We start from the raw sequence: 26,270 nt of genomic DNA, 5'->3' as shown, positions 1-26,270 counted from the left end.
TTAACATTTTCTATGTTTGACATTTCAGAGCATGTTGGCATAGTCTTACAATCTGAAATCACAACTTTTAATAAAATGTAAACAACAACTTTCATATCTGTACTACAGAAATTATCACCATCGAATTTTTGTTAATTTCCTTGTTTGGAACGAGTTCTTGGATAATTTTTAATGTTCATAATTAATTAAGTTTTTCTTCACAGTTTTATTTCAATCATTTTCTTAAGTACAAAGCCCATACCACACTAAGATTTCCTGGAAGCTTTTCAGGTATTTCATGATAGCACTGGTGCTATTTCCCTTGTAAGGTTCTCTCAATGCTACCTCCACTGCCCAATCATGAATCCTGTCTGGTGCCTGGTGACACGACCTTAAGGTGGGGTTACGCAGGGATGATGATTAAGTCACAAGACAAAACGGAATAAAATGTGCCCACTGGGTGCTTTGTAATCTTTCTCATGTGATTTTAAAGAAACTGTTTGGCAAAAAATTTTGTTCTCTCACATCTCTTAGTCTTATTCGTCAGCTTCATGATGAACTACCCATCATTTCATTAATGGTCATATTTACTATGATATTTCAACATTAAGTATGCTATTGCATAAAATTTGAATAGTTTGCAATGAAAAACAGGTGTTGTTATGAATTTGCATTTAGTGCAGGTTAGATCATATATTACTGTGTATGAAATGTAGTTAACACATTGAATTATTCTTTACATTTGGGAAGAGATCAACCCACCAGGTTAGCTGACAGCACTAATGTGCTGCTTCCTGGACTTGGGTGCGTGATTTAGCCCTGGATTGAATCCGCCTGGCAGATTAACAGTGAGCGCTGGTGTTCTGGCCAGCCTGGATGTGGTTTTTAGGCTGTTTTCCACATCCCACTAGGTGAAAACCAGGCTGGTCCCCACATCCCACCTCACCTCAGTTACATGTCTTGCAGACATTTGAAAATGTTTGCACTATTTCATGGCTTACACTAGACACAGACAGCTGGGGTACACTAATTCCGTCCTGGGGGAGGGATGGGGAAGGTGGAAGGGGGGGTTGGCAACAGGAAGGGCATCCGGCCACCCTAGACACTAACATCGCCAAATATATAGTAACAAGGCCGACCCCGCATTGAAGTGGGACAAAGGCCCTGGAAAATGACGACGATTTGGGAAGAGATCTGTGTCTTTAACGCGAAGAAAATTTACTGTATGTGACATACTCAGTTCTGGTTGCACTTGCAGACAATAAAACCAGAATGACAGATTCATAACATCCATTATATCTCAGACTGTTGAGGATATCAACACAAGGTTTCGGAACATGATAGCACAAAGAGGACAGTATTTTGCCATATGCTTACTGTGTGAAACTTTCTTATGTACCACATTATGCAAATAACTACATATTGTTTCAATGGAATTATGTGATTTTTAAGGTCCATCAATAGTTAGTGAAATAAGAATTACTCTGCATTTTGCAGTTACATAAATGAAGAAATTACATGTTTATTGTTGTACCAAGAGGCTTTTCTGTAGACTACTGACACGTCCTGCCTCAGTTGCTGTTTTAAACACATACTGTTTTAGAGTTCTGTTTCAGTTTCAAATGATATTAAAACGTTACCGAAATGTATCTTTTCATTCATACAGAAATGTTTGTGCTGCTTCTCTACAACATTTTCAGGTTCACCAGAAAAATGGCCTAATGTAAAGACCCACACTGTTCATTGACTTAAAAACATTCTCATTACCAACCGGAGCGGCATTTAATTAAATGAACATACAGATGAAGAATCAACTCCCTCAGAACATGGAGAAGCTAAAAATTCAAATGACTAATCTCATTACAACACTGTGTGTCATGCCTGTTAATAGCATGGAACAGATGTAAATGAAAAATATTTTTATTCAGCTTGCCTTATCTGAAAAGCAATGGAACATGAAACCACAAAATGATGAAATAGTTTTTTACTTCCGATTAACTACAAACTTACCGTGTATTGGTTTAATTCCTAAGGTATGTTCATGGGCCTTGTGCTTCAAGATTAACTGTTCTAAGTAGTAGAAAGTCTTCTTATTTTCACATTTCTGCCTTACTTGAACCTGCATCAGCAACAGAAGAAAGAAATTAAGGATGAGTTGTCTACAAGTAAGAACCAGGATCAGCAAACCATGTTGTTGGCACATGAGATATAAACACTTTTCCCCACATTTTAAAATAATTAACTTATTGATATAATACGTTAATTATTTTAAAATGTGGAGAAATATAAAATAATTAACCTATAGATATAACCCCCCCCATGAACCATGGACATTGCTGTTGGTTGGGAGGCTTGCGTGTGTCTGGGATACAGATAGCCGTACCGTAGGTGCAACCACAATGGAGGGGTATCTGTTGAGAGGCCAGACAAACGTGTGGTTCCTGAAGAGGGGCAGCAGCCTTTTCAGTAGTTGCAAGGGCAACAGTGTGGATGATTGACTGATCTGGCCTTCTAACACTAACCAAAACGGCCTTGCTGTGCTGGTACTGCGAACGGCTGAAAGCAAGGGGAAACTACGGCCGTAATCTTTCCCGAGGGCATGCAGCTTTACTGTATGATTAAATGATGATGGTGTCCTCTTGGATAAAATATTCCGGAGGTAAAATAGTCCCCCATTCGGATCTCCAGGCAGGGACTACTCAAGAGGATGTCGTTATCAGGAGAAAGAAAACTGGTGTTAGAAAATTTAAAAAGGGAAATGGATAGGTTAAAGTTAGATATAGTGGGAATTAGTGAAGTTCGGTGGCAGGAGGAACAAGACTTCTGGTCAGGTGACTACAGGGTTATAAACACAAAATCAAATAGGGGTAATGCAGGAGTAGGTTTAATAATGAATAGGAAAATAGGAATGCGGGTAAGCTACTACAAACAGCATGGTGAACGCATTATTGTGGCAAAGATAGATACGAAGCCCACACCTACTACAGTAGTACAAGTTTATATGGCAACTAGCTCTGCAGATGACGAAGACATTGAAGAAATGTATGACGAAATAAAAGAAATTATTCAGATAGTGAAGGGAGATGAAAATTTAATAGTCATGGGTGACTGGAATTCGAGTGTAGGGAAAGGGAGAGAAGGAAATGTAGTAGGTGGATATGGATTGGGGCTAAGAAATGAAAGAGGAAGCCGCTTGGTAGAATTTTGCACAGAGCACAACTTAATCATAGCTAACACTTGGTTTAAGAATCGTGAAAGAAGGTTGTATACGTGGAAGAACCCTGGAGATACTAAAACTTATCAGATAGATTATATAATGGTAAGACAGATATTTAGGAACCAGGTTTTAAATTGTAAGACATTTCCAGGGGCAGATGTGGACTCTGCCCACAATCTATTGGTTATGACCTGTAGATTAAAACTGAAGAAACTGCAAAAAGGTGGGAATTTAAGGAGATGGGAACTGGATAAACTGAAAGAACTAGAGGTTGTACAGAGTTTCAGGGAGAGCATAAGGGAACAATTGACAAGTATGGGGGAAATAAATACAGTAGAAGAAGAATGGGTAGCTTTGAGGGATGAAGTAGTGTAGGCAGTAGAGGATCAAGTAGGTAAAAAGACGAGGGCTAGTAGAAATCCTTGGATAACAGAAGAAATATTGAATTTAATTGATGAAAGGAGAAAATATAAAAATGCAATAAATGAAGCAGGCAAAAAGGAATACAAATGTCTCAAAAATGAGATAGATAGGAAGTGCAAAATGGCTACGCAGGCATGGCTCGAGGACAAATGTAAGGATGTAGAGGCTTATGTCACTAGGTGTAAGATAGATAATGCCTACAGGAAAATTAAAGAGACCTTTAGAGATAAGAGAACCACTTGTATGAACATCAGGAGCTCAGATGGAAACCCAGTTCTAAGCAAATAAGGGACAGCAGAAAGGTAGAAGAAGTATATAGAGGGTCTATACAAGGGCAATATACTTGAGGACAATATTATGGAAATGGAAGAGGATGTAGATGAAGATGAAGATGAAATGGGAGATACGATACTGCGTGTAGAGTTTGACAGAGCACTGAAAGACCTGAGTCGAAACAAGGCCCCCGGAGTAGACAACATTCCATTGGAACTACTGACGGCCTTGGGAGAGCCAGTCCTGACAAAACTCTACCATCTGCTGAGCAAGATGTATGAAACAAGCGAAATACTCTCAGACATCAAGAAGAATATAGTAATTCCAATCCCAAAGAAAGCAGGTGCTGACAGATGTGAAAATTACCGAACAATCAGTTTAATAAGCCACAGCTGCAAAATACTAACACGAATTCTTTACAGGCGAATGGAAAAACTAGTAGAAGCCGACCTCGGGGAAGATCAGTTTGGATTCCGTAGAAATACTGGAACACGTGAGGCAATACTGACCTTACGACTTCTCTTAGAAGATAGATTAAGGAAAGGCAAACCCACGTTTCTAGCATTTATAGACTTAGAGAGAGCTTTTGACGATGTTGATTGGAATACTCTCTTTCAAATTCTAAAGGTGGAAGGGGTAAAATACAGGGAGCGAAAGGCTATTTACAATTTGTACAGAAACCAGATGGCAGTTCTAAGAGTCGAGGGACATGAAAGGGAGGCAGTGGTTGGGAAGGGAGTGAGATAGGGTTGTAGCCTCTCACCGATGTTATTCGATCTCTTTATTGAGCAAGCAGTAAAGGGAACAAAAGAAAAATTCAGAGTAGGTGTTAAAATCCATGGAGAAGAAATAAAAATTTTGAGGTTCGCCGATGACATTGTAATTCTGTCTGAGACAGCAAAGGACTTGGAAGAGTAGTTGAACGGAATGGACAGAGTCATGAAAGGAGGGTATAACATGAACATCAACAAAAGCAAAACGAGGATAATGGAATGTAGTTAAATTAAATCGGGTGATGCTGAGGGAATTAGATTAGGAAATGAGACACTTAAAGTAGTAAAGGAGTTTTGCTATTTGGGGAGCAAAATAACTGATGATGGTCGTAGTAGAGAGGATATAAAATATAGACTGGCAATGGCAAGGAAAGCGTTTCTGAAAAAGAGAAATTTGTTAACATCGAGTATAGATTTAAGTGTCAGGATGTCATTTCTGAAAGTATTTGTATGGAGTGTAGCCATGTATGGAAGTGAAACTTGGACAACAAATAGATTAGACAAAAAGAGAATAGAAGCTTTCGAAATGTGGTGCTACAGACGGATGCTGAAGATTAGATGTGTCGATCACGTAACTAATGAGGAGTTATTCAATAGAATTGGGGGGAAGAGAAAGTTGTGGCTCAACTTGACTAGAAGAAGGGATCAGTTGGTAGGACATGTTCTGAGGCATCAAGGGATCACCAATTTAGTATTGGAGGGCAGCGTGGAGGGTAAAAATCGTAGAGGGAGACCAAGAGATGAATACACCAAGCAGATTCAGAAGGATGTAGGTTGCAGTAGGTACTGGGATATGAAAAAGCTTGCACAGGATAGAGTAGCATGGAGAGTTGCATCAAACCAGTCTCAAGACTGAAGACCACAACAACAACAACATGGATATAATGCACTATTTGAAATGTCAATACACTCAATGTTAGAGTATCTTCAACAAGAATTGGTGGAAATAAAAATAAAAGCTTTAGGTGCCAATTGTTGCAACAAAAGGCTTAATTTATATTTGATTGTATCTTTTTCCCACATTTTTTCACCTATGTGGACAGTGAAATGCACCATAGCATTTATACTGCAGGAGCAGCAATGCAAATGTACCTATTGTCCTGAATGTTGTTGGCAGATAGGAAGTGCAAGAAGCCACTGCACAAATAGCAGGCACAGAGTGCAGTGGCCTGACTGTGTGTAGTTGCATTTCATTCAAACACTGCACCCAGATGATATACAACAATTTGTTCTGCTCTGATGGGCAAGGGGCATTTAGCACTTCGTCAACAAATGGTGCTTGGTTTTTAATCCACAAGTTGTGGACGGTAGAAGCTTCCAGTATAAACTGGGTGTTCGCACAGATCACAATACTGCAGTAGCTCTGTTTGGCAACTAAGAGCCAGAGTGATCACTATTCCTGGACATTGTGCATGTGGCAGGACATACAAATTACACATATAGAAGCTATATGAACACTGTAATGGAGGACACAAGTGTAAGGAAATTTTTCTGAGCTAATTTCATCTCATGTTGCTGCGAACTTGTGCATCAACCTAAAACGTAGAAGGTATGATAAAAAAGTAATGGGAAATTTTGTTTTTTAAGGAATCTTTAGTTATTCATCAACATCAACTTTATGCCCTTCAAAATAATCCCCCTCAGATACAACAGACTTGTGCCAGGACTTTTTCCAGTAATGGAAGCACTTCTGGAGCTCACTTTTCATTACAGTGTTCAGTTCCTCTGCGATTCTGTTTTGGTCTCATCAATGGTGGAAAAACAATGTCCTTTCATTGTTCTCTTCAGTTTCGGGTGTTGCAGGGGGCCACATACTGCTGACATGGTGGCTGAGGCAACATAACTGTTTTGTTTTTAGCCAGCAAATCACAGACAAGTACTGAGATGTGAGCGCGAGCATTGTCGTTAAGCAAATTCCATGAATGGTTTTGTCGCAATTCTGGTCATTTTCTTTGGACTGCTTCACACAAATGGAGTGTAATTTCCAGGTAGTATTCCTTATTAATTGTACAACCATAAGGCAGCAACTTATTATGCACTATCCCATTGTACTTTAAGAGGACATTGAAAATAACCTTCACTTGTGACCGAACTAGTCAACCTTTTTTCAGTCTTGGCTCTTCAGATGGTTTCCATTGGGACAATTGAGCCTTGGTTTGAAGTCATACCCATGTTTCGTCACCTGTTATAACCTTCTTTAGAGGTTCTGGACCACTGTCGACTTCATTTGGCAATTTCTGGGTGATGTCTATGCAACAGTGTTTTTGATCGAAATTCAACGATTTTGGAATAATCTTTGCTGCTATACTTTTCATGCTCAAAACAACCAAAAAATTCCTCAAACAGTCCATGGGTGTACTGCTGGCAGTACACCCGTGGACTGTTCGAGCAAGAAATATGCTGGGAGAAACTGAAGAATCAGAATCAAAAGATTGCTTGGCATGACATAAGGGATATGCCAACATCATCAGCAATCTCTCTGATGGAGATTTAGTGATTTCCTAGAACCATTTTCTTTGCTTCTTCCACACTGTTGTCAGTAATTGATGTGCTAGGGCAGCAGTGGTGACTCATCATCAAAATTTTCTCAACCTTCTCCGAGATGTTTGCACCACTTATATACTCTTGTCTTACTCATAACAGATTTGTCAAAAGCTACATTCAACATTTCAAATGTGTAGCAGCACTTTATTCCACTTCTCAGGCAAAATTTAATGCAAATTCTTTAATACATCTTTTCCAAAGTAAAAATTCGCCTAGCACTCTAAAACACACAGCCTTTTCAACTGTCAACAATAATCCAAATATTCAAAACAGCTGAAAATGCAAACATATATCAAGAACATGTATACCAACAAGTTAAAAGAAATGAAGTGTATAAATACGACAAAATTTCAAAGGAAGAAATCCCATTACTTTTTGATCACAACTTGTGTGTGAGCCTTAGAAAACAATTTATTATGTTCCAGTCTCAGTGATTAAGTGGTAAAATGCCAGATATAATGCACAGCCAAAGATCTTTGATTTAATCACTGGTTAGACCCAGATCTTTATCTGTCACTTATCACTTGTTTCACCGATGGCAACATTTGTTAATCTGAGAAATGCTGAGTTGCATAGTGGTTCAGAGACCAAGTTAAACTGTATGTCCCCCCTATGACAGGATCAATCAGAACTGAAGAGCAAGTAGCGGATTCCTCACTCTATACAGTTACATCACAAGGAACATCTACAGGCTGTTCCACAAAGCTGCACAGACTCTTCCACAGCAAATGAGTGGCAACACACTGAGCAGACAAGCCTAAGGAGGACTTATTTTCCATATGTAGGTTAATACTGCATGAAACAGAGAAATTAGTAACTAACATATCTAACACCTGTAATGCACATGAACACAGTTGACATAAATCACAGCGTTCTGCACTCCACTTGTTTCACAGATGACAACATTTATTAATCTGAGAAGTGCCAAGTAGTGATGTAGTGTGAGGAGGGCTACGCGAGACGCACTCAATGAATTCGAAAGTAAAGTTCTATGTACTGACTTGGCAGAAAATCCTAAGAAATTTTGGTCTTATGTCAAAGTGGTAGGTGGATCAAAACAAAATGCCCAGACACACTGTGACCAAAATGGTACTGAAACAGAGGATGACAGACTAAAGGCTGAACTACTAAATGTCTTTTACCAAAACTGCTTCACAGAGGAAGACCTCACTGTAGTTCCTTCTCTAGATTGTCGCACAGATGACAAAATTGTATATATCGAAATAGATGACAGAGGGATAGAGAAACAATTAAAATCGCTCAAAAGAGGAAAGGCTGCTGGACCTGATGAGATACCAGTTCGATTTTACACAAAGTACGCGAAAGAACTTGCCTCCCTTCTTGCAGTGGTGTACTGTAGGTCTCTAGAAGAGTGTAGAGTTCCAAAGGATTGGAAAAGGGCACAGATCATCCCCGTTTTCAAGAAGGGAAATCGAACAGATGTTCAGAACTATAGACCTATATCTCTAACGTCGATCAGTTGTAGAAGTTTGAAACACGTATTATGTTTGAGTATAATGACTTTTCTGGAGACTAGAAATCTACTCTGTAGGAATCCGCATGGGTTTCGAAAAAGACGGTCGTGTGAAACCCAGCTAGCGCTGTCCACGAGACTCAGGGGGGCCATAAACACACGTTCACAGGTAGATGCCGTGTTTCTTGACTTCCGCAAGGCGTTCGATACAGTTCCCCACAGCCGTTTAATGAACAAAGTAAGAGCATATGGACTATCAGACCAATTGTGTGATTGGATTGAAGAGTTCCTAGATAACAGAACGCAGCATGTCATTCTCAATGGAGAGAAGTCTTCCGAAGTAAGAGTGATTTCAGGTGTGTCGCAGGGGAGTGTCATAGGACCGTTGCTATTCACAATATACATAAATGACCTTATGGATGACATCGGAAGTTCACTGAGGCTTTTTGCAGATGATGCTGTGGTGTATCGAGAGGTTGTAACAATGGAAAATTGTATTGAAATGCAGGAGGATCTGCAGCAAATTGACGCATGGTGCAGTGAATGGCAATTGAATCTCAATGTAGACAAGTGTAATGTGCTGTGAATACACAGAAAGATAGTTCCCTTATCATTTAGCTACAAAATATCAGGTCAGCAACTGGAAGCAGTTAATTCCATAAATTATCTGGGAGTACGCATTAGGAGTAATTTAAAATGGAATGATCATATATAGCTGATCGTCGGTAAAGCAGATGCCAGACAGATTCATTGGAAGAATCGTAAGGAAATGCAAAATGAAAACAAAGGAAGTAGGTTACAGTACGCTTGTTTGCCCACTGCTTGAATACTGCTCAGCAGTGTGGGATCTATACCAGATAGGGTTGATAGAAGAGATAGAGAAGATCCAATGGAGAGCAGCGCGCTTCGTTACAGGATCATTTAGTAGTCACGAAAGCGTTATGGAGATGACAGATAAATTACAGTGGAAGACTCTGCAGGAGAGACGCTCAGTAACTCGGTACAGGCTTTTGTCAAAGTTTCGAGAACATACCTAGATTGAATAGTCACGCAGTATATTGCTCCCTCCTATGTATATCTCGCGAAGAGACCATGAGGATAAAATCAGAGAGATTAGAGCCCACATAGAAGCATACCAACAATCCTTCTTTCCGTGAACAGTGCGAGACTGGAATAGAAGGGAGAACCGATAGAGGTACTCAAAGTACCCTCCGCCACACACCGTCAGGTGGCTTGCGGAGTATGGATACAGATGTAGACGTAGACAGGAAACTACAGCTACGTGTTCCTGCATGGCAGTTGCATGGTGTTCTGGGAAACGTCACTTTCCTCACCATGAGTGCTGTTCGTTCTTCAGTTTACAGACCGCCTACAATTATGCTTATTTTGTGCACATATGACTAATGTAAATCACTTACTCATTTTGGTATCCCACCAGACAAAAAGTGCTTATCACACATGTCTACAATAAGGATGACAGAAGTAATCTACAAAACCACTGCCCAGTCTCATTGATGTCCACCTATTGTACATTTCTAAAAACATATTTTGTACTTTAACATAACGAGGTCTCTCGCTAAGAATGATCACCTTGATGCTGACTAGCATGTATTCCAAAAACATCCATTACATGATATCCAACTTAAGCTTTTCTCATATGACCTACTGAAAGCAGGTACATTGTTTCTTGACTTCCAAAAAGCTTTCTATGATAGGGAGGGCATAGCATGTGACATCGGATGGAGAGTCGTTGATAGAATTGGAAACGACTATAGGCCTGGCCCACAGAAATGCATTGGAAACCTTATTGTTCATTTTGTATATTAATGACCTGGCAAGGAATATTAATATCAACCTCAGACTTTTTGCAGTTGATCAGTTACCTACAATGAAGTTCTGCCTGAGGTGCGTAACAAGGGTAAAAGAACAGACTTGCAAAATTACAGACCAATACCCTTAACATTAGTTTGTTGCAGAATTTTTGAATATATTCTGAGTTTCAATATAATAAATTTGATATGGAAAAGCTTCCACCCACAAATAAGTACAGAATTAGAAAGCACTGCTCATGTAGAACTCGACATGCCCTTTCCTCACACAGCATCCTACAAATCAAGGATGAAGAGCAACAGGCACATTCAATATTCTTACATTCACAGAAAGTGTTCCCCACTGCAGACTTAATGAAGGTCCAACAGGATGTATATATGAACAAGTAAAAAACACTTTTTCTGTGTTTAAGCGACAGTAAACTTTCCCTTTGAACTGTAAAACTTATCAATCCTTTTAATGGTTATGGTTTTATACACTGGCGTAGAACTTCTAGGCACTTTAGAAAACGAATACCCCCCCCCCCCCCCCCCCCCCCCCCGAAAAGAAAATAAACCATACATTTTGGAAGATCTTCAATGTGCAAAAACATGTACGGTGCATATTTTCGTATTACGAAAGTATATATTCAGGTTCCACCACACACAGCGAGTTAGTTTCTCAAGCATTGAAATTGAGATTGTGATGCACTATTGTAAGCCAGTCACAACTCATGTCACATGATCTCGCCAGCCAATAACAGATCTTGAGAGCATAGGACATGTGATGTAGTCAGCCAATAGCAACATTACTGTTAAGAAGTGCGAACACACAAATAAGAAAAGTTAAAGGTTTAAATTAGTATACATAGAGTGGCTATAAGAAAAGCTAAGCTTCCACATATAATACTGGTCCTTTTTTTTGGGGAATGTGTTACACTTTAAGATACATCACACAAATGTGACAGTAAAATTTTAAATAACAACATAAATGTCTGGTCTTGAGGTACTTCTAAGTGTCTGGCCTTCAAAGTGTTAAGCTTTAAATGAGAGTCACGCACTCTGTGATTTAAGAAATTCAAAGGTCATTGTCGCATGTAACACAAGTCGTGTTAATTAAAATGAAATTTACTTTGAAAGTAATGAAACTTACTTTGAAAGTAATGCTTTTCAAACCACCATTCACAATATTTTCCTGCGACCTGTTAGAATTTGTTTCAGCAATTGTCAGAGCATCAGAAAACAGAAGTTACAGAGCATGTGCAACTACGATGACGTAGGAACAGGACATCAGATGACACTCCGTGAACATCGGAATTTTGTAAATCATACTAAAATGCATAATTTGGCTTAATGTGCACATTGTATGTCCAGGTTCACAAAGATGTAGGCCCCAACATGATATTAACTTTTTCAGTATGGTTTTCAGGACGCAAATTCTCTTGGAGTACTAGTACTGTATTATCTCATATTTGGTTCTTTATTATGGCTTAACGCCATGCATGTCAGAAGATGGATACAAGCAGTTGAAATTCAGCAAACATTTGAAACTGCCAATGGTGTGGAATGAAACACTTCGTTTCAAATAAATTAACTGGCTCTGTGGAAAAGACCAACAAAAGGCAAAATTCTTTAGCAAATCTACAAAAATAAATTCATTATTCCACAAGGCGGCTAATGCTTGACTGCCAAACACATGGAAATAAAATCAGAAAAATGAAACTAATAACATATTTTAGCCTTCCGCAATTACGTGAATGTATTTTAATTCACCTGATAGCTCCGGGCCACAAAATTCTATTTTGTTTTCATTTGATGTGACAGCTGTAAATGAGGAAGAAACAGCAAAATCACTAAAAGTAAAAACTGGTCACGTGGAAACTACTCCCACCTCCTCTCTAGAACTCACACTGCTCTGCGCATGTGGGAATCTGGCAGCTTCGGTACGCCAGAAAATTTCTTTTCGGTTAGCTTCTGGCAGCTTGTACTGCTGATACAGCTAACAGCCACACTTTACGCAGCTGTAAGTGGGAGAAGATACTGCTCATACACGTCTCAACTGCGCATGCACGTCAGTCTGCTGGTAACTGTTCAAAAAAACCTAATGTGAACAACTGTGAAGTCACGCTTGTCAGAAGCAGTTCGTTGTTATGAAGAATTGTATAGTCTTTGCCCTTAAGCCTTTGAAATGTTTTGCTGTGGGCAGACGCTTATGTATGCACTGTGTTTCATTGTTGTAAATGGTGCATATCTCTCATTTGTTTTATGGCCACAGTATTGTCCTGCAGTGGTGGGATACAGTAAAGTTCTTTGCCGGAGTGTTAGTTTTTCCGGTCAAAATTACAAAAAATTTAACTGAAAACCAAAACATTGAAAAATTCCCAGGTTTTCCCCGGTTTTCTCCCATGTGAAAAGATTCCAGGGTTTTTCCCGGTTGTCCCTGGGCGTATGCACCCTGTCCAAGCATACAGAATAGGTTTCCAGAAGCGCAAGTTGCTCATCAGCTTCTTATGTAATAGAACTCGGTACATTGTCCTCAACAGTGAAGTGTTCATCAGAGACAAGGATATCATAAGGAGTGCCCAAGGAAAGTATTATGGGTTCACTATTGTTCTTTACACACACAAACAATCTGCTGACAGGGTGAGGAGCAATCTGCGGCTGTTTGCTGATGATGCTGTGGCATAAAACATTTGTGTGACCTATTCTTGAGAATTGCTTGAGTGATTTGGATTCCTGCCAGGTTGCATTAAAGGAAGACATTGAAGCAATTCAGAGATGAGAGATCAGATTAGTTACTGTTCAGTTCCATTACTATGTGAGTATTATGGAGCTGATTTGTGATCTTAAATGGTGATCCCTGGAGGGAAGACGACATTCATTTCACAAAATACTATTGAGCAAACTGGCATTTGGAGTTGACTGCAGAACGATTCTACAGCTGCCAAAGTAAATTTCGCATATGGACCATGGATATACAAGAAATTATGGCTCATGCAGAGGGACATAGCCAGTTGTTTTTTTATCACTCTGTTTGTAAGAGATAGGAAAGGAAACGACTGGTAGTGGTACAAGGTACTCTCCGCCACGCATCATACAGTGGCTTGTGGAGTATGTATGTAGATGTAGATAACATATATCTGGTTTATCAATTGTTGGAATATAAAATGGAACCATCATTTAGGTTTCACTTACTGGTAAGGCAAACTGAGAACTTAAGGTCATTGGCAAGATATGGAAGAAATGCAGTCAACCTACACAGGAGATTGTTTTAAAATCACTTGAACATCCCATTTTAGAATATTCATCTAGTATTTGGGACCCATACAATACAGGACCAACAGAGGACAATGAATGTATAAAAATCCCAGTGTGAATGGTCACAGGTTTCTTTGACTTGAGAGTGTGTTATGGAGATGCGGAAATGTTGAAAACAGACCATTGAAAGTAGACACAAGTTATCCTGAGAGAGTGAACTTGCAAAAATTGAAGAACCTGTATTAAATGAAAAATCTAAAGATATTCTTCAGCCCCCTTTGTGTCATTCCTGTAGAGCTAAGAAGAGAAAATTAGACTAATTACACACGTCAGCAAAAAAAAAAATAAAAAAAAAAAAAAAAAAAAAAAAAAATTGAAAGTTGTTTCAAATTTGATAACCAAATTACGTACTTTTCAGTGCTGATTTCAAATATGCAATCCATTTCTTTCTGTCACGTCAGATTTTCTCACAAAAAGGGAGTATTTTTGAGTATAACAACAAAATTTAAGCAATTTATCACATTTTTTCCAACGTTATAAAATTTAATTTGATTTATAGATCATGTTCTTAACTATATTTCCAGTACACTCCCATTTCTCTTTAAGCTTATAGGTTCTTATAACAAAACTTTCGCTTTCTGTCGAAGCTTCTTTTATTGCTTTTCTCTTGTTGAGGAACATCTCTTTTTACCATCCAGCAGTAATCCACTATCATGTTGATGTTCCATCTTCCTTGATATCTTCTTTCCATTAATTTGATGTGTAGGTGGAATCTTTCACCCTGCTCTTCACTTAAATCACCAACGTTTGCAGGGAAGTAGCCAAGTTGTGAGTGGAGAAAATGAACTTCAATGCTCATGTTACTGCCCAGCTTCTTAAAGTTGTCGAGCATGTCTGTAACGATTGTCTTGTAGTTTGGATCTCTCTGGTTTCCTAGAAAACTGGTAACAACTAATTTAAAGATGTCTATGCTGCCTTTTCTTTTGTTTCCATTTTGTCCACAAAGTTGGGATCTATCATTAGTTTTCTAATGTATGGTCCGACAAAGATTCCTTCCTTTAGCTTTGCCTCAGATAAAACAGGAAACTGTCCACAAAGATATCTGAAACAGTCCCCTTCTTTTGGCAATGCCTCAACAACTTAATGTGAAGTGGTGGAAATAACACCTTTTTGTGATCCACACAGCTTTTCCTCTCAACATTTTTAACCCCTACCTGTCAGGTTTTTCTCAAGGGCGAAGCTTTTTTATGTAGTGTTGCTTTCTGTCTCTACTGTCCCATTCACAGAGAAAGCAAGGGAACTTTGTATAGCCACTTTGCTGACTGAGCAGCATTGAAATCACTTTTAAATCACCACATAGTATCCATTTGTGGTCTGAATAGCAGAGCTTGCTTAAAACCAGTTCAAGTTTTTTGTAACATTCTTTTAAGTGAACCGAGTGTCCAACTGGTACAGAAGCATACTTATTTCCATTGTGTAGAGGTACTGATTTCAGGCTTATTTTTGAAGAATCAATAAAAATTCTCCGCTCATCAGGAGCATATCTATTTTGAAATGTGCCAAAAGTCCAGGAACATCACTGCAAAACACCAGGTCACCTTCTCAAGAGAAGAAAGAGACAAATTCCTTTTCCCTCAATCAATACTACCACTGTTGATTCTTTAAAAAGGCCTAGGTCTCAGATTGTGAGAATGGAATGGGATCGGTTGTACCAGGATTGTAGCAATCTCTGTCTTCTTCACTATCACCTAGCTGAGCCAATGGCTCATGATCATCTACATCATCCAAACAATCTGGAGGACAGGGTATGTTACTTCAGGTCCACGAGGAACAGGGGAACGGCTGACTGAATGTTAGGGTAACAAATATCCTTTTGTTTTTCAAATTGAAGCTTCTTATGTTGCAAGAACAAAAAGAGCAGTCATCACTATGATTTTTGGGCTCCCCTGAAACCATCAGTATTCCAAAACATAAGGACTGCTTTTTATGTTGAAATCATTGCCTCAGTTTTTCATCACACAGTGAACAAACTTTGTGTGGGGCCCAACACTTATCTTGATCGCATAACTTTAAACCGAAATAGGTTAAATATAGTTTTTCATGGAAATGAAACATGGACAATAAATAGTTTGGACAAGAAGAGAATAGAAGCTTTCGAAATGTGGTGTTACAGAAGAATGCTGAGGATTAGACGGGTAGTTCACATAACTAACGAGGAGGTATTGAATAGGATTGGGGAGAAGAGAAGTTTCTGGCACAACATGACGAGAAGAAGGGATCGGTTGGTAGGACATGTTCTGAGGCAGCAAGGGATCACCAATTTAGTATCGGAGGGCAGCGAGGAGGGTAAAAATCGTAGAGGGAGAGCAAGAGATGAATACACTAAGCAGATTCAGAAGGATGCAGGTTGCAGTAGGTACTGGGATATGAAAAACTTGCACAGGATAGAGTGGCATGGAGAGCTGCATCAAACCAGTCTCAGGACTGAAGACAACAACAACAACAACATAGTTTTTCAACAAAATCAGAAATGTATCTCTGTATTTTTTTAACGGTATAGTTACCAAAAATGTAGCAGAAGCAATCTGGCGAGTTTATACATCCTCTGGTAGCCATTGTTCATAAAACAACTTCACAACACAAGAAAACAGTCACTACTTTAAAGCACTAGTAACAACAACACGTGATTAGCACAGATTGAAGGGGTACTGTGAACTAAAGGACAGGAGCAACAGCACACTGCTTGGTGATGGCGGGGGAAGGGGCAGTGCGACAGACAGGCACTGACATGAAAATACTGCTAGTTTCTCCTAATTACTCTTTATTTCACATACATCTAGTATAAAAAATGGCCAGATAACAGTTTATGAAGATCCTAAACACCAAAATTCAAATTCACTGGAGGGCTGAAATAGCGAAAAAAGCTAAAACTAGACAAGCAGTTTGTGAAATAACTGTACATGATGGAATTTTTCCACCATTTTTCCTGAAATCAGCATTGAAAACACTATAAAAATCACTTAATAAATCTGAAACAATTTTTATATCACAGATCTGTGTTATAGCATGGACGGAGAACTTTAAACAGACTTTTTCCCACACTTCATTTGCAAATCACTGAAGTGCATGACAGTATTTCTCACTCTACTAATTACACTGAACAACAAATTTGAAGTGAAAGTGTGTAAATTGCATGATTTTGAGTTAGTTATGTTTATTTCAGTACAAAATGACATAAAATCATCTTCTTTGTAACTATTTGGCTAATAGTTTTTTTTAAAGTAATCTACATTTTTACATAAATAACTCACTAAATAAATATGCATCATGTTCCAAGATTCAGCATAACAAATTTTAAATGAATAATTACTTGAATTATATTATGTATTATGCATTGATAAATTTCAGTGCCATTCTGGAAGCACAAAAATAAAATATTAAGAACTAATGAAGATAATATTACATGAACGCAAATACTTTGTACCAGAACTATGTACAGCACAAAAGAAAATGTATAAATTAACTGGTCACAAATGTATATAAAGGATTACAAATGTTAAATTACATATATACAATTACATGTTTTTTTTCGGAGATAAATTCCGAAGATGACTGTTTTCTCTTGGCTTGACATTTAAACACATAATTGGGAACATCCCTTATGACAGTCCAGCAGTAATCTGCCAAAATAGTAGGCTCCACTTTCCGGTATAAGTCTTCTCAGATATGGCAATATCTTAATGAAATCGCTTCCCATGTTCATCACTTACTGCACCACAATCTTTGGGGGAGAAGTCAAGATGATCATGTAAGAAATTCATTTTCAATGACATGTTGCAACCAAGTTTTTCATAAGATGACAACATGTTATCTATAACGTCCTTGTAGTTTGTTGCTCGTTGTTCCCCAAGAACTGTAAACAGACTGTCTTAAAACATTCCCAAGCATGCTTCACATCACTTTGTATGATTCCATCAAAAGTACGGTCTCCAAAAAGCTCTCCATTCTTTGGGCCTACAAAAATGCCCTCCTTTACTTTGGCATCACTTAAGTAAGGGAATATTTGCCTGAAGTACTTAAACGGGTCACCATCTTTGTTCTTTCCTTTAACAAAGTTTTTCATGAGACCCAACTTGATGTGCAAGGGCGGGAGCAGAATCTTTTTAGGGTCTACTAGAGGTTCACTCTTAATGTTCTTTATACCTGGTTGAAGAGATTTTCTGGTGGGCCATTCATGTTTACTGTAATGAAACGCACGAGCTCAGCTATCCCATTCACAGAGAAAGCAGCAATATTTAGTATACATACAAATGTGCAAAAGTTATTACACGCATTAATAAAGTCACTGAAGTTGAAGACGAGGGAGACAAAAAGATCACTAAAATTGGTATCAAAATGTTAACATCCAAAATATTCCACACAAGTAAGACCAGGGACAATAATATAAACCACTGGTACTAGTTATGACTTTGACAAACCATTATAATATTTGATTTTAAACGTAACATAAAAATCCATATATAATTGTCTCACCGTAATAAAACAGCGTAAAATAAAAACTAGAGCTAATTTTGAATTGTCTTTGTGATATTCGTGATCAGCACATTAGAACTCTTTTCATTCAATTTACATTTTCATTGTTGCACAATGTTATTACAGCTTCTTCCCATTCCATTCACGTATGGAGCATGGGAAAATGACTGCTTAAATCCTCTGTGCTAGCTGTATCTAGTCTAATCTTGTATTCGTGATCCTCGCAGAAGCAACATGTAGTGTGTTCTAGTATATTCCTGGATTACTAAAAGTTGATTGTTGAAAGTTTCCAAGTAGGCTTTTATGAAATAGTTTGTATCTGTCACTATTTATCACTACAGTTTTTCAACATCTCCCAGTGAGTCAATCAAACATGTGACCTACAAATTAAAACTAAACATACTTTGTTGTAGAGTGACCATTTGTGCTCGTCTTTTTTGTATACATTCAATATTCATGTTAATCTATTTGGTACAGGTCATACACAGTTTAGTAATATTCTAGAATGTGTTTCCTGACTGTATTGTAAGCAGTACTTTACAAACTGGCTGCATTTCCCTAGTATTACAACGACAGTCTATGGGATTGATCATATCCTTAGAAATTGTTACTCCCAGTATTTGTATGAGTAGGCCGACTCAAACTGACTCATTGATACTGCAGTCATAGGCTACTACCTTTTTTTAATTTTGTGAAGTGCAGAATTCTGTGGAGTTTGGGCTACACAAGTGTGTTTTTTGGTTTAATTTCAGCAAGTAAAACAATTCCTGACCAAATTTTCATCAGCATATTTTGCGTCTAAGAAGAATGCAAATAATTAAACATAAATTTTTAAGACATGCAGTATGAATCAAATGATTAAGCATTGTGGCATGTCTGATTCTTTGTGAACATGTCAACTGATTTATTGAGCTGTTCAAATGAACCTTCCACTGAAAGACTCAGTATTACCATGAATTCACAATATTGCTGGAGAATATATTTCATTCATCACTGAAACTCAAGAGAAAATACTATGACTGACAGAAGGGGTCCAGAGTTAATACACATTACACCGTAGAAGCTATAATGATACATATATTTAACATAGAAGAATAAATTATCACTACTCTATCCTAATAATACGGAGTAAAACTATAACTAATCCAAAGTTTGTTTCCATGCCACAGTGCTTTACTAAGCGTGTTCCTGTTGGACATGGCATGCAGTTTCCTTCCTTAAATCTCTGAACTTATTTACATGGCTAGTTGTAGGAGGACCTACAGTTTTGCGTGGATTCCAAACCATGGTGTTGCTCAGCCTTTTTCACATCAACAGACATTTCCAGAGGGGAAAGAAATGACATAAAATTCCTTAGATCTTTGTATTTGTAGTCTGACACTTTACAACTGAGCCATCAAGCTACATTACTTAACTGCATTTAGAGTAGCATGTATAGCTTATCGGTGTACCGTAATTTTTAAAAAAATGCATGCAATATTCTTCTTAAGTAATGAAGAGACAAAAGGAATCATACACAACACAGCTCCATTTGTATCTGTTTTTCAACAGAATTTAATATCATAATTATTGACTTTTTTTTACATTATTTAACAACACTGATCTCCCAGGGATCTATTCAGTGATTGAAAAAGAGTATGTGGGCTGTATGTTGGCACAGAGAAGATGCTTATTTTTGCAAACAGATGCTGTGCCAGGAATATGAGTTCTGTCACGGAATAATATAACCTGTGGTTTCTCTATTGAGGCACCAGACATGAAAGGTATGAACCAATTCTTCCTCTTGTAGCTTTTAATTTCCCAATAGGCAGTATCATACTAGAATTTTTTTAACTCATTGTATCTCTCAGGTTTTATATGGTGGCTAATTATTGCATACTATTTCCATCATAGGAACCAGGTATGCAGCGGTACGTTCACTTATCTTCATCCGTCATCTCCTTTCCAAAATTCCTTGTTCTTCTTCAGCATATTGCTTAGTGCATTTCAATCTGACACTTCTTTGCATCTCTGTCAACTCTGACCTCAAGTACACCTTACACAAAATTGCACACTAGTAAAGCTGTCCACAAACTGAAGGCTGGTATGAACACCACACTTTTTTTACCATGCAGAGTGCTATTACTTTCCTCTGATATTGGAAGTGACTTATCAAGCTAATTATAGTACAGACCTACAGTTTGTGTTGGGTTCCAGACCATGGGAAACTTGGCATTTTTCACTATAAAGATTTATTGCCAGAGGCACACTGATTTTGTCAAGATGTCTTCTATATACATTTCTTTATTTATTTTTATTCTGTGGCCAAGTGCCCTTCCCATTACCATAAACATCAGTTACCACAAGAGAAGAAGACGGGAAGGTCTTTAACCCAGTGTCTGTAATTGATTCTAGTACAGCTTACATCACAGTTTTGCAATAACATTTAACTATTCAAGTACTACACAATGAGATATTTTCATAGGTCTCATTGCAGTACAGCTAGAAAGTCTGCAAATGATTGTATTAACAAGTAGCATCAACATGGCTAATAATAATTTGACAAATACATATGCTCAAAATCAAGTGTCTGACTAGAATACTTAAGAAAAACATAACTGCACAAGCAATGAGGTGGCCACTCCTAACAGATGAAGCACACAGTGTAGCAGGCAACAGGCAGCTGAAGTAGCCAACCCCTTGTAACAACAGGGTGGACTCACCCACAGTTCAGGACAATGATGTGTTCCTGTGCATGGGCCACTTATCTAGTATGAGTTCCACACGTGAGAGCAGCTGATGATAAGCTATTTGTGTACATTTAACACACCAAGCAGCCTCTTCATCCTCGACTAATCAAAAACATTTAACGTGTTTTGGGAAGAAGGCAACTGCCTTATGATGAAAATCGTGACATTTGAAGAATTTATTTTTCTTTTCATTTAATTTATCTATTCTGCTGCTTCCTCAAATAAAGCATCTATCATACTTATCGGAACATCTTATATATTTCTCTAATACATATTAGTGAATGCCATGCTAAACGACTCTTACGATAATGACCTGCATGGGAGCACAATTTATAATGAAACTAGTATGAATGATAAATTTAATGTGTATTAAAATACTCACAAGTGCGCGCCAATAATCTTGAGCTTCTGATCTATGACAATCATCACACATCTGATTATTTACGATATATTCAACCACAAATACTTGCTGCAGCATTGTTCCACCCAGCACCTCACCATGGACAGTTAATTTGACCTAGGAACAACAGAAATTAACACTGATAGTATCTCTTGTCAATATTTTTGGACAAAAATCACTACCCCATCATGTTCTGATATACAATAGTAAAAAAAAAAATATAAAAAATAAAAAAATAAATGTGGAATGTGTTCTGTAACCCTTCCTCCACCTGAACAACAACAAAATTCAATTTTCACAATGCATTAATGTGTTATAACTAACCAAAAAATGGTCATGTAAGAATATTGAGTGTGGATAGTAAAGAAAAATGTGATTACAAAATGACAGACCAATAGTGTGAGCAGGTACCAAGGAAGAATGGAGGAAAGGTGCAGAGTGAGTAATAAAACCAGTTTGCCTTTCTCCTTCACAGCAGTTCTTCTCCACTCACTATTACATTACAATGATCTCATTCCCATATACTATTCTTCTTTGCTATTTATCCATTCTAAACATTACCTCATACTTTTGGGGCAAACCAAACATATTATAATATTTCAACAATTTAAAATTCAGGATAGAATAACAGCAGTATGGAAAGGCTAAATGGTTACTTACCACATACAGGAGGCACTGAGTTGCAGAGTTGTACACAAAGTCCTTCTTACATAGAAGACAAATTGAAACAAGCACAACTCACACAAACATGGTCACAGTCTTCTTGTATTAGAGCACGACTCAAAGCCATTAGGGCCATAACGCCCAGAGGTGTGTGTGTGTGTGTGTGTGTGTGTGTGTGTGTGTGTGTGTGTGTGTGTGTGTGGTCTGAAAGCTTAAATATCTCTAGCATTATTTTTCATTGTGCCTGCCCATAACTCAATAGCTCCTCTATGTGGTAAGTAGCAAGCTAACCTATCCGTATCATCACTCTCCTTCACATAGTCATGGACATTATATACACATATTTTTTTCAATTTGGAAATGATGGATGCTTTCCAATTTGAGAGTATGATTCAAGATAAATCACAATCAAAGGTCATAACAATATTTCTGCTATGGAAAGCTTAAGAGTTTCAAAGAATCGAAAGACAACAAACAGTATAACACATAGTGACAGCAGTATTTTATTATTCTAATATAACAGCTGGTAATGTAAATTATGTGGAAAGCGAATGATGAGCCAAAATAAAATATAATCACAATATTCTCGTCGTGCAAGTTTGCTTCAAACATTTGACTGATTAGTCAACCACCATCTTAACAAAGGTTTTATTTATGTACGTACAATAAAATTTTCAATCCAATTCAACGAGGGACAATCAATTATTTTTTACCTTTAATCTTTTTGAATGCGGCTCTGTCCATACAAAACCAGCATCTACCAGTTTAACTCTGTTTAGACCTTTCAGTTTTTTTAGGCATAATGAAAGTAGTTCACGTGATTCAAGTGCACAGGTTATCCATTCTCCTGGAGGCTGAAGGTACCTGGAAAAATTTTAAATGTTTTTCTATCAATTTATGTAGATACACAAATAGGCATGACTAACTTATCTATGCATTAAGGCACTGAAAACTACACAATCTGCTCACAGCTGTTATATAAATATGCGCTATGTCTAGTTGCCGAGGGCATATAGATAAATTATGACTACAACCTCACATATGTATCCTATTAATATTTCAACCTGCCGGTCTTAAAGTGAAGTCTCACGATCTTTCGGACAAAGTTAATATGGAAGCCTACTTCTTCATTTGGCAAAGAGCAAAATTTCATTGCATGACACTTGAAAGACGCTTTCCCTTTCATTTCAATTGTCTTAAGGTTAGTAGTGTAGCTCAGTGGTAGCATTTAGATGGCACCATTCTCTTCATTTATGGCAGTTTCAGCATTGTCACACGACTTACGGAGTAAACATGGCTGTACCATTCTCCGTTTGTACTAAAGTAGAAAATCATTAGCTACTTCATTTTTTGTTGCTTGAAGGTGTACCAGGAGCTGAAATCCACAGGAGATATTCAGCACAGAATGAGGGCAATGTTTTATCATGGCAAAATGTCTGCCAGTGGATTGAACAATTCAGAAGTCACCAACCAAACGTAAAGGATTAGGAAACAACAGCACATCCACTACTGATGCCAACAAAGATCACGTCTGTGACCTGATTTTTAATACAGTTAATTTCTGACTTTCGTATGTTGGCTGAAATTAATTTCAATTACAGTTTTTTCTTGGCTTCCAAATCATAAGACTTACTATTCTGTACACAATCCTTACTGTACTAACTCAAAAAATGAATATATCTACAGCTACATTATCACCACAATGTAGTCACCAGCCAGAACAATGTAACCAGAGAGAGAGAGAGAGAGAGAGAGAGAGAGAGAGAGAGAGAGAGAGAGAGAGAGAGAGTTAAGTTATTCATCACTTATTTTGATACACACTTTTTTTCCTTCTGCTTCAGCTAGCCTACTTTCTACTGCCTAGGCCATTGCTTATGTACCCATTTGTAATTCTTAGTTAATAATAATGACAGTAATAGGAAGTGGCATGTGTGTGTTTCTTTTGAGAGTAATACTGACCATTTTCACAGTTAGCAAACCCTGTAAGTACTTTTAACGCTTTTCAGAATGCTGACAAATAATTGTTGTTGTTGTTGTGTTCTTCAGTCTGAAGACTGGTTTGATGCAGCTCTTCATGCTACTCTATCCTGTGTATACCTCTTTAGATCTGAATAACTACTGCAGCCTACGTCCTCCTCAAACTGCTTACTGTATTCACCTCTTTGTCTTCCTCTACAATTTTTATACCCCAAGCTTCCCTTCAATACTAAATAGGTGACCCCCTAGATGTCTCAGAATGTGTTCTATCAACTGATCCCTTCCTTTGGTCAAATTGTGCCACAAATTTCTTGTGTCCCCAAGGCTATTCAGTTTCTCCCCATTAGTTACGTGATCTACCCATCTAATTTTCATCATTCTTCTGTACAACACATTTCAAAAGCTTCTATTCTCTTTTTGTCTAAACTGTCTATCGTCCATGTTTCACTTCCATACATTGCTACACTCCCGAAAAATACTTTTAGAAATGACTTCTTAACACTTTCATCTATATTTGATACTAATAAATTTCTCTTCTTCAGAAATGCTATTCTTGACACTGGCAGTCAACATTTTATATCCTCTCTACTTCGGCAATCCTCAGTAACTTTGCTGCCCAAACATCAACACTGATCTACCACTTTAAGTGCCTCATTTCCTAACCTAATTCCTGTAGCATCACCTGATTTGACTACATTCTATTATCTTTGTTTTGCTTTGGTTGACATTCATCTTATATCCTTTCCAGACACAATGTACATTCCGTTCAACTGCTCTTCCAAGTCCTTTGCTGTCTCTGACAAAATTACAATGTCACTAGCAAACTTCAAAGTCTTTATTTCTTTTCCCTGAACTACTCTCAATTTTTGTTTGGTTTCCTTTAACACTTGTTGAATGTTCAGATTGAAAAACATTGAGGTTAGGCTGCAACCCTATCTCACTCCCTTCTCAACCACTGCTTCCCTTTCATGTCCCTTGACTCTTATTACTGCCATCTGGTTTCTGTACAATTTGTAAATAGCCCTTCGCTCCCAGGGTATTCCAGTCAATATTGCCAAAAGCCTCCCATGAACCATGGACCTTGCCATTGGTGGGGAGGCTTGCGTGCCTCAGCAATACAGATAGCTGTACCGTAGGTGCAAACACAACGGAGGGATATTTGTTGATAGGCCCAACAAATGCGGGGTTCCTGAAGAGGGGCAGCAGCCTTTTCAGTAGTTGCAGGGGCGACAGTCTGGATGATTGACTGATCTGGCCTTGTAACACTAACCAAAACGGCCTTGCCGTGCTGGTACTGCGAACGGCTGAAAGCAAGGGGAAACTACGACCGTAATCTTTCCCGAGGGCATGCAGCTTTACTGTATGATTAAATGATGATGGCGCCCTCTTGGGTAAAATATTCCGGAGCTAAAATAGTCCCCCATTCGGATCTCCGGGCGGGGACTACTCAAGAGAATGTCATTATCAGGAGAAAGAAAACTGGCATTCTACGGATCGGAGCGTGGAATGTCACATCCCTTAATCGGGCAGGTACGTTAGAAAATTTAAAAAGGGAAATGGATAGGTTAAAGTTAGATATAGTGGGAATTAGTGAAGTTCGGTGGCAGGAGGAACAAGACTTCTGGTCAGGTGACTACAGGGTTATAAACACAAAGTCAAATAGGGGTAATGCAGGAGTAGGTTTAATAATGAATAGGAAAATAGGAATGCGGGTAAGCTACTACAAACAGCATAGTGAACGCATTATTGTGGCCAAGATAGATACGAAGCCCACACCTACTACAGTAGTAAAAGTTTATATGGCAACTAGCTCTGCAGATGACGAAGACATTGAAGAAATGTATGACGAAATAAAAGAAATTATTCAGATAGTGGAGGGAGATGAAAATTTAATAGTCATGGGTGACTGGAATTCGGTAGTAGGAAAAGGGAGAGAAGGAAACGTAGTAGGTGAATATGGACTGGGGCAAAGAAATGAAAGAGGAAGCCGCCTGGTAGAATTTTGCACAGAGCACAACTTAATCATAGGTAACACTTGGTTCAAGAGTCATAAAAGAAGGCTGTATACATGGAAGAACCCTGGAGATACTAAAAGGTATCAGATAGATTATATAATGGTAAGACAGATATTTAGGAACCAGGTTTTAAATTGTAAGACATTTCCAGGGGCAGATATGGACTCTGACCACAATCTATTGGTTATCAACTGTAGTTAAAAC

General features: G+C 38.1%; 1 protein-coding gene across 1 annotated transcript in view; it reads right to left on the bottom strand.

The window, feature by feature from the left end:
• The window catches only part of LOC126336575 (60S ribosomal export protein NMD3), a 68,866-nt gene that overhangs the window by 29,403 nt on the left and 13,193 nt on the right, over positions 1–26,270 (bottom strand). Inside the window, exons 3-5 of the mRNA XM_050000430.1 lie at positions 22,788–22,938; positions 21,394–21,528; positions 1,990–2,098 (exon numbers count right to left, since the gene is read on the bottom strand). Coding sequence (XP_049856387.1) covers positions 1,990–2,098; positions 21,394–21,528; positions 22,788–22,938 — 395 coding nt within the window. The remainder of the gene's footprint in view (positions 1–1,989; positions 2,099–21,393; positions 21,529–22,787; positions 22,939–26,270) is intronic.

Source organism: Schistocerca gregaria, chromosome 2, assembly GCF_023897955.1.
Source record: "Schistocerca gregaria isolate iqSchGreg1 chromosome 2, iqSchGreg1.2, whole genome shotgun sequence".
NCBI classification, from domain to species: Eukaryota; Metazoa; Arthropoda; class Insecta; order Orthoptera; family Acrididae; genus Schistocerca; species Schistocerca gregaria.
Note: the sequence above shows the minus strand (reverse complement) of the source record. Positions and strands in the feature narration are given on the sequence as shown.